We start from the raw sequence: 12,224 nt of genomic DNA, 5'->3' as shown, positions 1-12,224 counted from the left end.
ATGGGCCGTGGCTAGCTGGTTAACATGCTAACTTAGTAGATATCTCATAGACATTATGCCAAAAACTGCTATTTATTCACATTCTGTTGATCATTTTTGAATATTTTCGACTAGAAATCTTACATATAGCCCCTTTAATCTTTTAATCTTTCTTTTGAAATGCATATGGAGCCAGAGAGTGTGACCCGTTTTTATAATTTGAAGTCTCCGACCAGTGATCAGCGCCTCGGGGCCAGCTCTTGGTGTGCATTACTTTTCTAATAAAGACTTTTTTAACACGTTATAGCAAACACTGTGGTGTTGAAAACAGCGGGTCAAAAATAACCGGTGAACTTTCCCCAGCAGCTGCTGTCTAAATTAAAGTACACGGCCACTTGATGCACATTGATTCATGACTTAATATTAATAAAACCCTCTCTGAATCTGACGTGTCCAACATGACTGCAATGGTGAGAAAGGAAGGAACATATAATCAAAGGTGCATCAGCAATCATCCCTCCCTTCTGCAGAGTAAAATGGCTGTTGTTGTTGTCGGCAACCAGCAGTATACTCCTGAGAGTTGAGGCTTGCCTGGGGACGAGCCCGCGGGGTCTCTACAGCCACTCACACTTCCTGATTCACTCTGTAACCCACCGTCAGCACGCCGAGCTCTAATCTGTGCTGCTCAGTGAACTTCAGAACACTCAGCGTGGAGGAACAGGCTCCTGCAGGTTTCTATTGGGCACGAAAAACATGATGAAAACCCCATTTTGAACTTGTGGGAAGAAAAAGACAGACCGAGGAGTCGGTTCAAATACAAGGCTGTGCTCATCAGACAGGTGTAATGAGCGGAGAGCATTCATGCGGTGCTGATAAAATACGTGTTTTCTAGAAATTTCCATGCACATGACAACAGCAGTGGGGGAAAGGTAGAAGAGTGGAGTGAGGCCATGAAAGCAGTGAGTCACAGATTTCTGAGTGTTGTAGGTTTGACGGGGAGATAAATGGATTACAGCGAGACACTCAGATCGCCTTTAAACTGTTTATACAACACTGTGAAAATTAGCGGTGAGCAACCTTTTACTGTTTTGATGAAAAATCCATGACACAGAGCCCTTAATTGTACAAATTTGGACATATTCACCAAGTATGTTTGGAGTCTGAGGTGACTCTCCTGCTAAAACATTTCTTCCCCCTCCTGCTGACAAGATATCTAACACAGCAGCATAAAAGGGCATAAAAAGGTCGGTAACGAAGCCACTAACTCTCAGCACATAGACTTTAAATTGTGACTCATACTGTCCAGTGCTGCAGTCCTGTATTCCCCCTCTGTCTGAAACACTCTGTTTTAGCTCCTGTCTCTTTAAGGCCCCTCCTCCTTAATACCCAGTCTCCTCTGATTGGTCAGCTCGCACACGCCTGAGCAAGCACCGCTAACAACAACAGAGCAGCTGTGCTAAATCAATTCTTACGTGCCAAACTAGCCTCTAGGTGTAAATTATGCAAATGTGTGACATGGTGACGTGGTGTGATGTCATCAAGTCATGGAATTTAAGGCGTAACTACTGACGAGGCGTTTGAGGATCAGTGTTTTCTGTGGGAGAGAGCACAACGGCGGTTGCAAATAAATGGACAGAGCTGATGATGAATCACAGTGGGCGGTGCCTGCTCAGGCCTGTGAGAGCTGACCAATCAAATCAGACTGGACTTGTTGGGAGGGGGATCTTAAAGAGACAGGTTTTTTAAACAGGGTATTAAGACGAAGGGTGAATAGAGGTGCCTAAAAATGAGCGTAATATGGGACCTTTTCAAAAATATCCCCCCGCATTTAGGTTTAAATTGACATTTTCACGAGTGGCTTGGAGCTGTAGGACAGAAGCTTGATATTTGGCTTACAACCATTAGCCATATTGCACAGATATTTAATAAATAATGGAAGTTAAAGCACTTGGACACTGGATCCTATCTTTAACCCTTGGCAGCTACACACAAGTGCTCAGTTTGTGTTTCACGTTGTATAGGTTGCACTGTAACTACCCGCAGGCTGAAACCCGACCCTCTGTTTGTTTGACACCAGTCACAGTGTATAGTGAGCGATCATCCTCCACAGCGTCCTCTCCGAGCAGTGAAAACAACGCTGTACATTTTCAATCGAGCCTTTCGGAAAGTCTATCTGGGATTTCTCTTGGCTTTGTTTTTTTCTTTTTTATCTCCTACTTGTGAAAGGATCCAGAAATACTCTCATTAGGCCAAAACAGCATGTTCTGCTCCGTTATGAATAAGAGACTTAAACTTATTCGACAACTGTTTGCGCCATTATTCAGCTATTCAAAATGCCCACAATCAAAACATGCAGTGTAGAACCCCAAATCCCACAGTGGCTAAGCCATGATTTAAGCCATCTTGGAAGCAGCCCAACCACTCTCACAGTGAGGCGTAAAGAGCTTAGCATGGGAGGGGATGGATGTGTCTCCCCCCCTCCTGCCTTCTCCCTTGTCTGCCTCAGCTGAAATATGAGGTTGAAACTCACTCGCTTCAAACAAGAGAAAGAAGCTGACGACCCAGATCAAAATTAAACAAATGCTGTCTAAAAAAAAAAATCTCTGATGTCTGTCGTACAAGCGATGACTCACCTCTCTGGCAGCTCCCCAGAGAGGAGGGGTTCTCGCAGAGGAGCTCTTAACAGTGAAGATGGAAATTCCTGTCATGTGTTAAAATGTAAATCGTGTCCTATCCGCCGAGCTGGACATACTGTAACTGTAGCAGCCGCATGCATTTTGAAGTGTGAACTCGGCAGCGGGAACATCTACAGTGGAGAGAAGTTAAGATTGGGTTCATTTTCTGCAATCGCACGCAATTTCCTCGCACAGAACGGGAGCTGAACCCAGAGCGAACCTTTCAAAGTTATCACCTGTTGTGTGACCAGTTTGCAACAACATCTATTAACCTCCAAATATTCATTTTCTCTAAGTGGGCTGTGCTAATTAATTGAACTGATCTTGCCAAAAAGGAAAAGCCTGTTTGATGTAAAGTGCCAGCTGCGAGAGTCATTTTTTACATTTACACCTCCTTTAATGTCCGCCTGCCTTTCCCTGTGAGAGGAAAAAAGGGAAGATTGTGATGAGTTTTGAAGAATACGTTAGCTCTATTACAGCAGCGGCTGCCGGGTCATTGTGTAGCTAATGATTGTTAATGAAATCTGGAGAGCCGAATTCGTGACGGCTCGGGATTTCTTATCATAACACCGCTCGTGAATTGGATTTTTGGGGGACATATGGGGGAAGAATGTTATCGCAAACCCTCTTCTCCACATGATGTCACTCCACAAAACTAATTACGCTCCGCTGATTGTTTGTGTTAAATGAGATCCTGCTGAAAATGCGGCTGCCGAATAAAGAAGCCCAGAATTTAGAAAAGCCTGCACCCAGGGGGGGATGGTAATTATCACACCTGATACTTGCCGGTGTACAAAACTAATGGTGTGATCGCTGCGAGAGTTTGGCCTCAGAGTGCCGAGAGTAAGAGTCAAGGATCAGATCAGCAGACTGCGCAGGCACAGATGGCCACAGGTCAAGACAACCTCAAATAAATGTGTCAAAGCCGCACTCAGATTTGTCTGAGCGCTGCACCGAGGGCGAGGATGAATTCGAAAAAAAAAAAGCGAGACAGACTCCTGACAGCCTCGTCCTGCAAGCTGTATGAATCTCGTATGCGTACTGTGTCTACAAGGCTCTTTTGTTTTTCATCGGTTTCAAACAAAACAATACAAAGATTTTTTTTGATAATTTTTTTTTTTAAAGAGCAGATGGCAACAGTTTCCTGCTGCGTGAAAACACTGACCACGACGGTTCACACTAAACAAGCTCCTCTTGGCATTTACAGCTCAGAAAAATGATTCGGCTCATAAAAAAGTGGAGAGAAAAATGGGAAGAAAATGCAAATGAGCTGCTTATTATGCACCAGGCTCTGTCTAAGTGAGTAAGAGTCGACAGCCGGCCGCGCTAGCTGCTTTATGAGGCTGCACTTTGAGCTAAATGCTAATGCCTGCGAGCTAACATGATCATAATGACGGTGCTAAATGCCGAGGTTCAGCAGGTACATACTTTTGCACATTGTTCGGTGTCAGTGGCTAATTGGCATCACTGTCACTGGTTTTGCTGGTTTATTGCTCAAGGTTTTGAAAGATTTAACATTCTTATACGATGATTGTGAAGATGAAAAGTTGAGGGGAGTCATGAGGATTCATCCTGAGCAGGGGCAGGATTATACCAAGCGACAGACCAACATCTTCAGAGCCATAAAGCCAGGAAAAGTTTAGACTTGATTGTTGTTTGGTACGTATTTTTTCTTATTCAGTAGTTTAAAGTCGAGCTGAAACACAAAGCCGAGTGATATTTGCTTCCACATATTCACGTGTTTCCTGTAAAAACGTTCACGTAGGGAGAGACTTGCAGCCACATGTCGAAGTAGCCGACTCTGTCTCAGATCTTGGGGAGCTCCAGTGAAACGTGGCCGACAACGGTTGGCCAATCACGAGTGGGACCTAACGCAGCATCCAAGACTGACCGCTACCGAGGTGGTTTTCTTTCCAGGCCTAGCTCTCTGCGTCCTGGGGTCCAGTTCCAGTTTCACCCAGATCAGTGAATAAAGTTACACAATCCGGTTTTTGTACAGTAATGGGTGAAATACTCTTTATTTAAAGACACAAGGAAATAGATTTTTTGTCATTATTGTTAAATAGGTGCACAATGTGACTGATCATTAATAAAACCGTTAAATAATTGCACAAAATCTCATTTTATCGAGTCAATTTGTGCGTGATTAATCAATTTTCTGATAGCACTTGAATAATTTTAGGCAATTCAGATCAAAATTGCTATTTTTATGTAATTCTGTAAACTACCTGCCTTACTCTTTCTTATTTTAAGATAAACCCCCAAATTTCACGAGGAAACAACCTGAATTCTGTCTGAAAGAAGTTCTCACCCCACTTGGTTTCAGAAAAGAAAGTTTTAAGACTCCTCTAAAGACAGAAGTCACTCGATGACGACGTTCGTGAACAACATGCGCAACAAATAGCTTCAGTCTCACATGGCATTGTTTCCTTCTGGAAGGCCCTGACAAAACAGGCCTGGCAGCTGCTGTCACCCGAAAATAGCGGCAGACTTAGAGGCAGGCAGAGAGCCGAGTGACGTTCCCGTCGTTGTTCACTCTGTTGCACTGGGCACGGTGAAAGTCACACACGATCCCCTTGGCACCAGAGTCCACAGGTGGCAAACAGCCTCCCGTCTCTGCCACAAGGCCACGGGCGTGTTGTTAGAATATCCGTTACATTTAACAACACTGACGTCTAATCTGGAGCCAAGAGTCAACTGGGAATGTCAAGAAAAGGGCACATACGCTGAATCCACTTTGAGCCCTTTCATGCTGAGCTGCACAGTGTGGAAAATGTGAGATAATAAAGCAGCGCTAAGCTGAATTCTCAGTCACGTAAAGAATAATGTTTCCGTCGCTTCCGAATGGACATTTCCGCTGCTGCAGTCGCCTTTGAGGGAAGAGACCGAGTCCCCCGCAGAAGTGTTTACCGTTTCCCTTTTTTCACTCTCATCAGACAAAAAGCTTTTCCATGTAGCGCCACAATTGCTCACCGAGCCTCTCAGAGGAGGCGGAGGTGAGTTTGTCCGCGTGATGAAAATGCCCTTCTGGCCCACCTATAATTTCGTTCAGAGCCGCTTTCCATCTCCCCCCTGAGGCTGCACTCGGGCGACATCAGATCTAGACCACAGCGGTCAAGACAGAAGACGACTCCCTCACCCTGTCATCCGAGAGGACTTCCCTACACATGTTGACCCCCGGTAAATCCAAGGCGACCCTGCATCTGCAACACTTTTTGTTTGACAGCTGGTGGTGCTGAGCTAGAAGTGAGTCGACACTGTTAACTTGTATCCTGCTGCATCCCTGGTCCTTCTCCAAGAACTCGTGTTCACCGCCTCATGTGGTCATAGAGTCTGAATGAATCACACAAATGGGAATCATTCAAGGTGTTGCACTAAGTTTTTCTCGCAAAAAGTGAAAGAAGTCATTGAGAGAGAGGCCCAAACCCTGCCTTCCTTCTCCCCTCCGCACATCTGCCCAATCACTAAAGCATAAAGTTGGTTGCGTGTTTCAGAAAGTTACAAAAAATGTTGGGTGCTGCAGTTTCAGACACAGATTGTCTTCTAACAACAGATCGGTGCGTTTCACGACAAGTATTGCACCCCTTCTTCTCAGTCAAATCAAAATGCACAGATTTTTAGCAGTGTCTCTGATGTGCATCAAGGATAAACACAATGAATCTGCTGAGCGGAAATCATATTTAAAGTAACAATCTAACATCTCTGTGTCGTTCTCTTTGGCGGCACCTGTGGCGATATGCTGTAACTGCAGGTGTGTTCATTTGGACCTCATTTTCCAGGGATCCGAACTGTCGCCTGTGTGAATCTGCACTCGTTTTTGAAGTTTCCTCATCTGTAGTCATCGATCTTTTCTCTGTTACAGGTGTCATCAGGTTTAAGTTTTCTTTAGGATCAGACGAATGCAGGGTTTTTTGGTATAGTTCATTGTGTATCCATGGTTACAAGTAGCTGCCACAATGGCAACATTATACTTGTATACATACATGATGCATGTGTACATCAACCAAATGATGATGGAAACCCTGGTGCCAAAAACTCAAAACATAAACAAACAAAACCACAGGAAAGAACAGAAAATCCATGATTTTCCTTAAGTAGCTAAGTTATCCTGACAATAATGGTGCATAGCGTGCCCAGTTAATACAAGCAGTGTTCCTTTAAATAAAAACAGTCTTGAGTCGACCGGCAGTGCTGAACAATCTGAGACGATTCATCAGTCTGACTTCAACATCGCCGACTCTGTTCAACCTGTGACTGCGATTGGGGTTAGAGGGCAAACACAGCAAAGGGAAGAGTGCCAGAGGGCAGCTCTGTGCTTCCATTAATAGAAAACCTTTCTCTGGCCAGAATAATAGCTTTGCGACATCCCGGTCCCTCCTGTGGACCTGTAGAACCGAGCGCACGTGGGCTAAATGTCACTCAGCAGGGTCCCATCATTTAAGAGGAATCACATTGTCCCCCAGAATGCACCAACTTCACACTCGCTCCATCACGCTCTCCCCATCTTTCGATTTCTTGATGATCACATTCTCGAGGGAAGCTCGACTGAACGGGAAATAGATGCATGACATTAATGGAGTCCCGCTGGGTTTCTTGGCACAGGTACAAGCTGCAGCCACCTGTTCAGCCCCAAAGCGAGTTTTGTTTGTTTTGACGCGAGCAAACAGCGGCGTGATGACATTTTTGTTGAATAGGGAGGGTGGTCCTGTGTGATCGGAGGGGGAGGGGGGATTGCAATAATGCATAAACTGACAGATGGGATCCTTCCGTGTCCCCAATCTGGGGGAAACCATGTCCTAACATGTAGCACGCTGCTCATCTGAAAATTAGCTGGTAAACACGCCTTTTAGAGTTGTATCTGAGTGCATCGTGAGGAGTGGTGTACTGATCTCCAGCAGATAAACCTTTACAGACTGAAAGGTCATCAGGAAGTGTCCTCCCTGCTAATCAAATAGCCCTGAAGGCAAGGTTTGATCTTTTACAATCTGCTGAGACGCGAGGCCAGCCGGGCAAAACGAGCATAGGGCCTGCGGGTCTTCCACAGGGCAGCCTGCACCTGCTTATCACTCAACACCCACAGTCAGAGGTAAACAGCTCGTGTGCAGCGAGCATCGCAGCGTTACATGTCGCGAATGGGTGAAACGTGTCATGCTACAATTTCAGTTTGAAAGCCAGGTTATAAAGAAGTGAGAGAAATGGATTTTATGTAGTTTAAAGCGAAGAAGCTTCATGTGGAGGTCAGATCAGACAGTTTAAACATTAACCAGCTCCTAAACCTTTGACACATGTACCTTGTGTTTACAGAGCGAACTGAACAGAAACATTCAAAAGACGATGGAGAAGAAAACTGTTGTAGTTTGTAATTTTGTGTTTTTGTTTGTTTGCTTGTTCGTCTCATTTATTCCCTCTTTTTGTGTTCTCCCTTCTGTAACACACTTTGTAACTACTATTGTACACTGAAAAAAGATATTTAAAGCAACATTACGCAACTATTTTACTACAGAATACCCCTACAGTCGCTTGGAAAATGGCAAACTGAAGCACAGATTTGATGAATCTACTGTTTATCAGACAAAAACACATTTTGGTGACACTGTATAATATTTTATGGACAAAATAACTTGTGATTTCCTGACAGACAGCTTTACTTGTTGCTAGGGTAACTTTTAACTGCTGCTAATCGTAGCTTCTGTTGGCTAGGTAGCTCAGTTAGCCATGCAGCTAGCAGTTCTATTAGCTCACTCTGCCAGGACTGGGAGCTCAGAGCACCAGGTACCACAGGAGGTTTGGACCACAAGCTAACAAGTTACCGGCAGCTACTGTGAGCAGCAGTTAGCAGTTACGTTAGCAACAAGTAAAGCTATCTGTCCATCGGGAAACCTCATAAATGAGGCGGAGCAGCCGGAGAACATCAGTAAATAACATCCTTTCAAACCCATTTTGGATCTCTGTTTTTTATCTTTTAAAACAATTCCTTCGTGACTACAAAACTTCTCCCAACTTTCCTTCATTATTCTCTAATTAATTGAGTCTGTCGAGACATCAACCAGTGTTTTTTGGACTGATCCACAGACCTGAAACAAAATTACAAAATACTGTGCAGGCCTCCCGCAGCTGAGCTTCCTTTTTCTTTTTTGCATAATCCATTTCTCAGATGTCTTCAAGGGCTGAGATTTATTCTCTCATCGACTTCATCCGCATCCCCAGCTCATTTATTTAAGCAAGTTTAATTGGTGAAAGTCATTAGAGGATGCACATTTTACTTAGATTCCCATGCACCGAGTGCATCATGGAAATTTTTTCTCCTCGCTGGGTGTGAGGAAGTAAAAAAAAAAAAACACAATCGATTGGCTCTCTGCCGGCCTTTATTAATGAACGCTGCGTGCATTAAACAGGTAAAGATTAATATCCTGGAGTAAAAAGCTGCCTCTGAATATTTCAAGTGCAAATAGGCGACTCGCAAGAACTGGATTTTGAAAGAAAACAACAACGTGGGTGAAGATGTGGGAATAGCAGCTCACCCCTACTCAACAAACACACACACAGAATGATGCATAAGATAAACACACAAACACACACACGCTCTGCCTCTCATTTAAGCCGTCCCATGCTCTCACTCCTCTCAGATGGCCTGGAAATAGGCTTTAACGTGCCCCCTCCCCTAAACTGCCTGACATACAAAACACACATCTGCCGTGTTTAGGTAAGCTGCAGTTGCCATGGTTACAGACGAGCGCTCGCTAAACAGTTGTGTGTCAAGTCATCATTGAGACAGGGCACTCGAGCCGCACACACACACACACACAAGTTGAAGGGAGCGTTGGTGGTTCACAACAAGGAAACGGATGACGGCGGTCGAGCGGATGACGCGCTTCTGTTAGCAATATGTCGGCGTCGCCATGAACCGTCGCTCGCGTCCGGGCTCAGGACGGACTGTCAGAAGACGCCGTGGGGACAACCTGAGTTCAGTCTGAGTCATCAGAGCTTCGTATGACATTTGGGAGGAAGGTGAAGAAGCTGTGCCGTTTTTAGCCCAAATTGAGATTAAAAAAAGGGGGTTTTTATTCCGTTCCTGGTATTAATCACCTCCGTGCAGAAGCTTACGGCTACATGCATCATCTCAAAACAACGACAAATGTTTCACTTCGCTGGGTTTGAAATGGCAAACATCCACCAAAAGTAGGACATATCAAGATTTGACAATAAAGCAGCCCCCCCCCCCCCCAAAAAAAAAAAAGTGGTTCGTTAATATCCCCCATCAAACCATAACACTCGAGTGTGGCTGCGTCCATGATTAACAACCTCCACACACACACACACACACACATTCGCCTAGCCAACTGGAGATGCTGCACCACATTTAGAGGGGTGGGTGAAAGCGGGATCAGCCCCGAGCACTGCGGCAAGCCTTGGCATGGAGCTCCCACTCATGCCATTTCATTTCATCACTCCTCACTCCTTACTGCTTCTGTTATTGCCAAGCATTTATAGCCAAATCATCGAGCACTCTCGCAAAATACAAAAAAAAAAAAAGCCTATTAGAAGCTCCATCACAACCAAAACTGTCCTTGACGAGTCGCCCTCACACACGCAGGGTGACACGGGTTGCTCATCCTTCATTTTAATGAAGATAACATGCGGTGGATGAGGCATGTGTTCTCCAGCTGACCAAATACAATTGGTAAACTGTACGTGTCCCTCCCCTCCCTCCTTCCCTCCCTCCTTCCTTCTGGATCTGTTTCTCTCTGCTGTCTGAGGGCATTACGGGGTGTTTGACCTTAATACACTTGTTAAATCTCTCCTCTTGTTGTGATGTATTCGCCCTCCATGTCTGAGAGATAAGCTACCAAGATATGCGCTTCAAAACGGCATATTTATGCAAGATAAATTCAAGGAGCATTCGAGCGTGCACAATATGTGACTCGACAGGTTTCTGGCCTGTCCTATAATGACAAATATTTCTCACGAGTCCCCCCCTCACAGACAAATCTACAACGAGGGGGGGTTCAACCCTCGCGCCTAGCTGTCAAGAGGAAGTTTGGGAGTGATCATGATCGGCTGTCACGCCTCATCTCACTGATGTCCTGAGCGGCAGCATGCTCCGTGTAGGCTGATGTAGCCGGAGATGTCAATCACAGATTAAATGAAGGATGAAGACTGAGTATGTACTCACCAGGACTCTTCCTGTCAGCGTCTGAGCGGATATCATGACTCCGGCCCAGTCTTTGACCGAGGTCATCCAGCCCACCTCGCTGGCCGCCGGGTCGTCCTTGTCGGTGCGCTTGATGATGCCATCGCCTGTGGTGATCCGGTGGACCTCCTGAAATAAAGCAGGCAACCGTGAGAAATCAGGTGCTTAACACTAAATGATTGGTAACACTTTACTACACAGCACACTACAGTATTTGCAGTGTACTGAAGTACCGTAGTGCTGCAGAGACGCCCGGTCATCCAAATAAACAGATGTCTGTTTGGCACAAATGTCACATCACCATAATCTTCATAGTTTTTTTTAGTGGAAATGAAAATTGTGATGCAAAAATGATCATTCCCATTAACCATGAATCATACTGTAATCATCAAATTAATCGTAATATGTTTGTTTTTTCGTTACCATATTGTGGTATGTATTATATCATATCTATATAGTGTCGTATTATATCAAGAGTCACAATCATGCAATTTGAGTTGTTCGAGTCACTGCCGAATTCAATAAAACATCGCTAGCGAGGCAAGTAAGTTGGCTGAAGCTAAAACAACAAGCTGCAAGCACAGTACCTTCGGGCTTGCGTGCTAGCAAATGACAAGCGGCATTAGCATTTATTTGTAGCCGTGTTCCTGGCCCGTCTACAGATGTAGGTCCAGTATTCACTTAGGTCTCAGAACATCTCTTGAGAAAAAATGCAGGCACTTAAGCTGCTATATACTCCACTATGCTCACTGGGCTAGCAGCTAACTATCTGTTCTTTGTCACTGGGAGGGAAGGTACTGGGTTTTATTGTATAGTGAAAGAAAAACCAAAACAGTAAAGCTGTGAGCTTCATTATTACAAAATTATTTGTAATTATTGTAATTATTATTATTTGTAATTTTACGATTTGTCAGAAATATTTAGTTTCTGTCAAATTCCAGAGAGACTGAAGCTAAAACAATGAGCTGAAAGACACCAAAACTCTTCCGAACGCTAACGTGAAGAGCAGAGTCGGGCGATAATCTGTCGCTGGATCGTTACATTATAAATTTCATTCACTGTTGTTAAAAGTCTTCCTCGGATCAGCTTTAGGTTATTAACTGTAATTTAGTGCCAAATACGTTATGCAAAAAAACACAGCAAAAATCACCACTTCAAAAACATAAACGCATCTTTATTTTTATAGTGACCAGGCTCCGAGGACTCTACAATAAACCCACGCACATGCATGCTCACATGCATACAGTAAACATACAGAGTGAGAGCAGCGCAGAGACTCCAGGAGTGTATCCATGGCAGCCACTGAGCTCCTGGTGTTTCTGCTCCACTGAGTGGGCTGCCTGCCTGCCTGCCTGCCTATCTGTCTCTCCGCCTGTCTT

The 12,224-nt window shown here is 44.6% G+C and overlaps 1 protein-coding gene across 15 annotated transcripts in view; it reads right to left on the bottom strand.

The window, feature by feature from the left end:
* LOC311250724 (calcium-activated potassium channel subunit alpha-1a-like) overlaps nucleotides 1–12,224 on the bottom strand; it is a 92,802-nt gene that overhangs the window by 66,438 nt on the left and 14,140 nt on the right. For all 15 annotated transcript variants that reach the window (XR_014621309.1, XM_084342706.1, XM_084342711.1 and 12 more), the window contains exon 2: nucleotides 10,828–10,974. Coding sequence is in view for 14 of the 15 variants with exons in the window: in XM_084342706.1 (XP_084198832.1) it covers nucleotides 10,828–10,974 (147 nt within the window). In the remaining variant the exon portion in view is untranslated. The remainder of the gene's footprint in view (nucleotides 1–10,827; nucleotides 10,975–12,224) is intronic.

Source organism: Pagrus pagrus (assembly GCF_965226575.1).
Source record: "Pagrus pagrus genome assembly, chromosome: 21".
Taxonomy (NCBI): Eukaryota; Metazoa; Chordata; class Actinopteri; order Spariformes; family Sparidae; genus Pagrus; species Pagrus pagrus.
The sequence above is the reverse complement of the archived record's forward strand: the minus strand, read 5'-3'. Positions and strand labels throughout refer to the sequence as shown.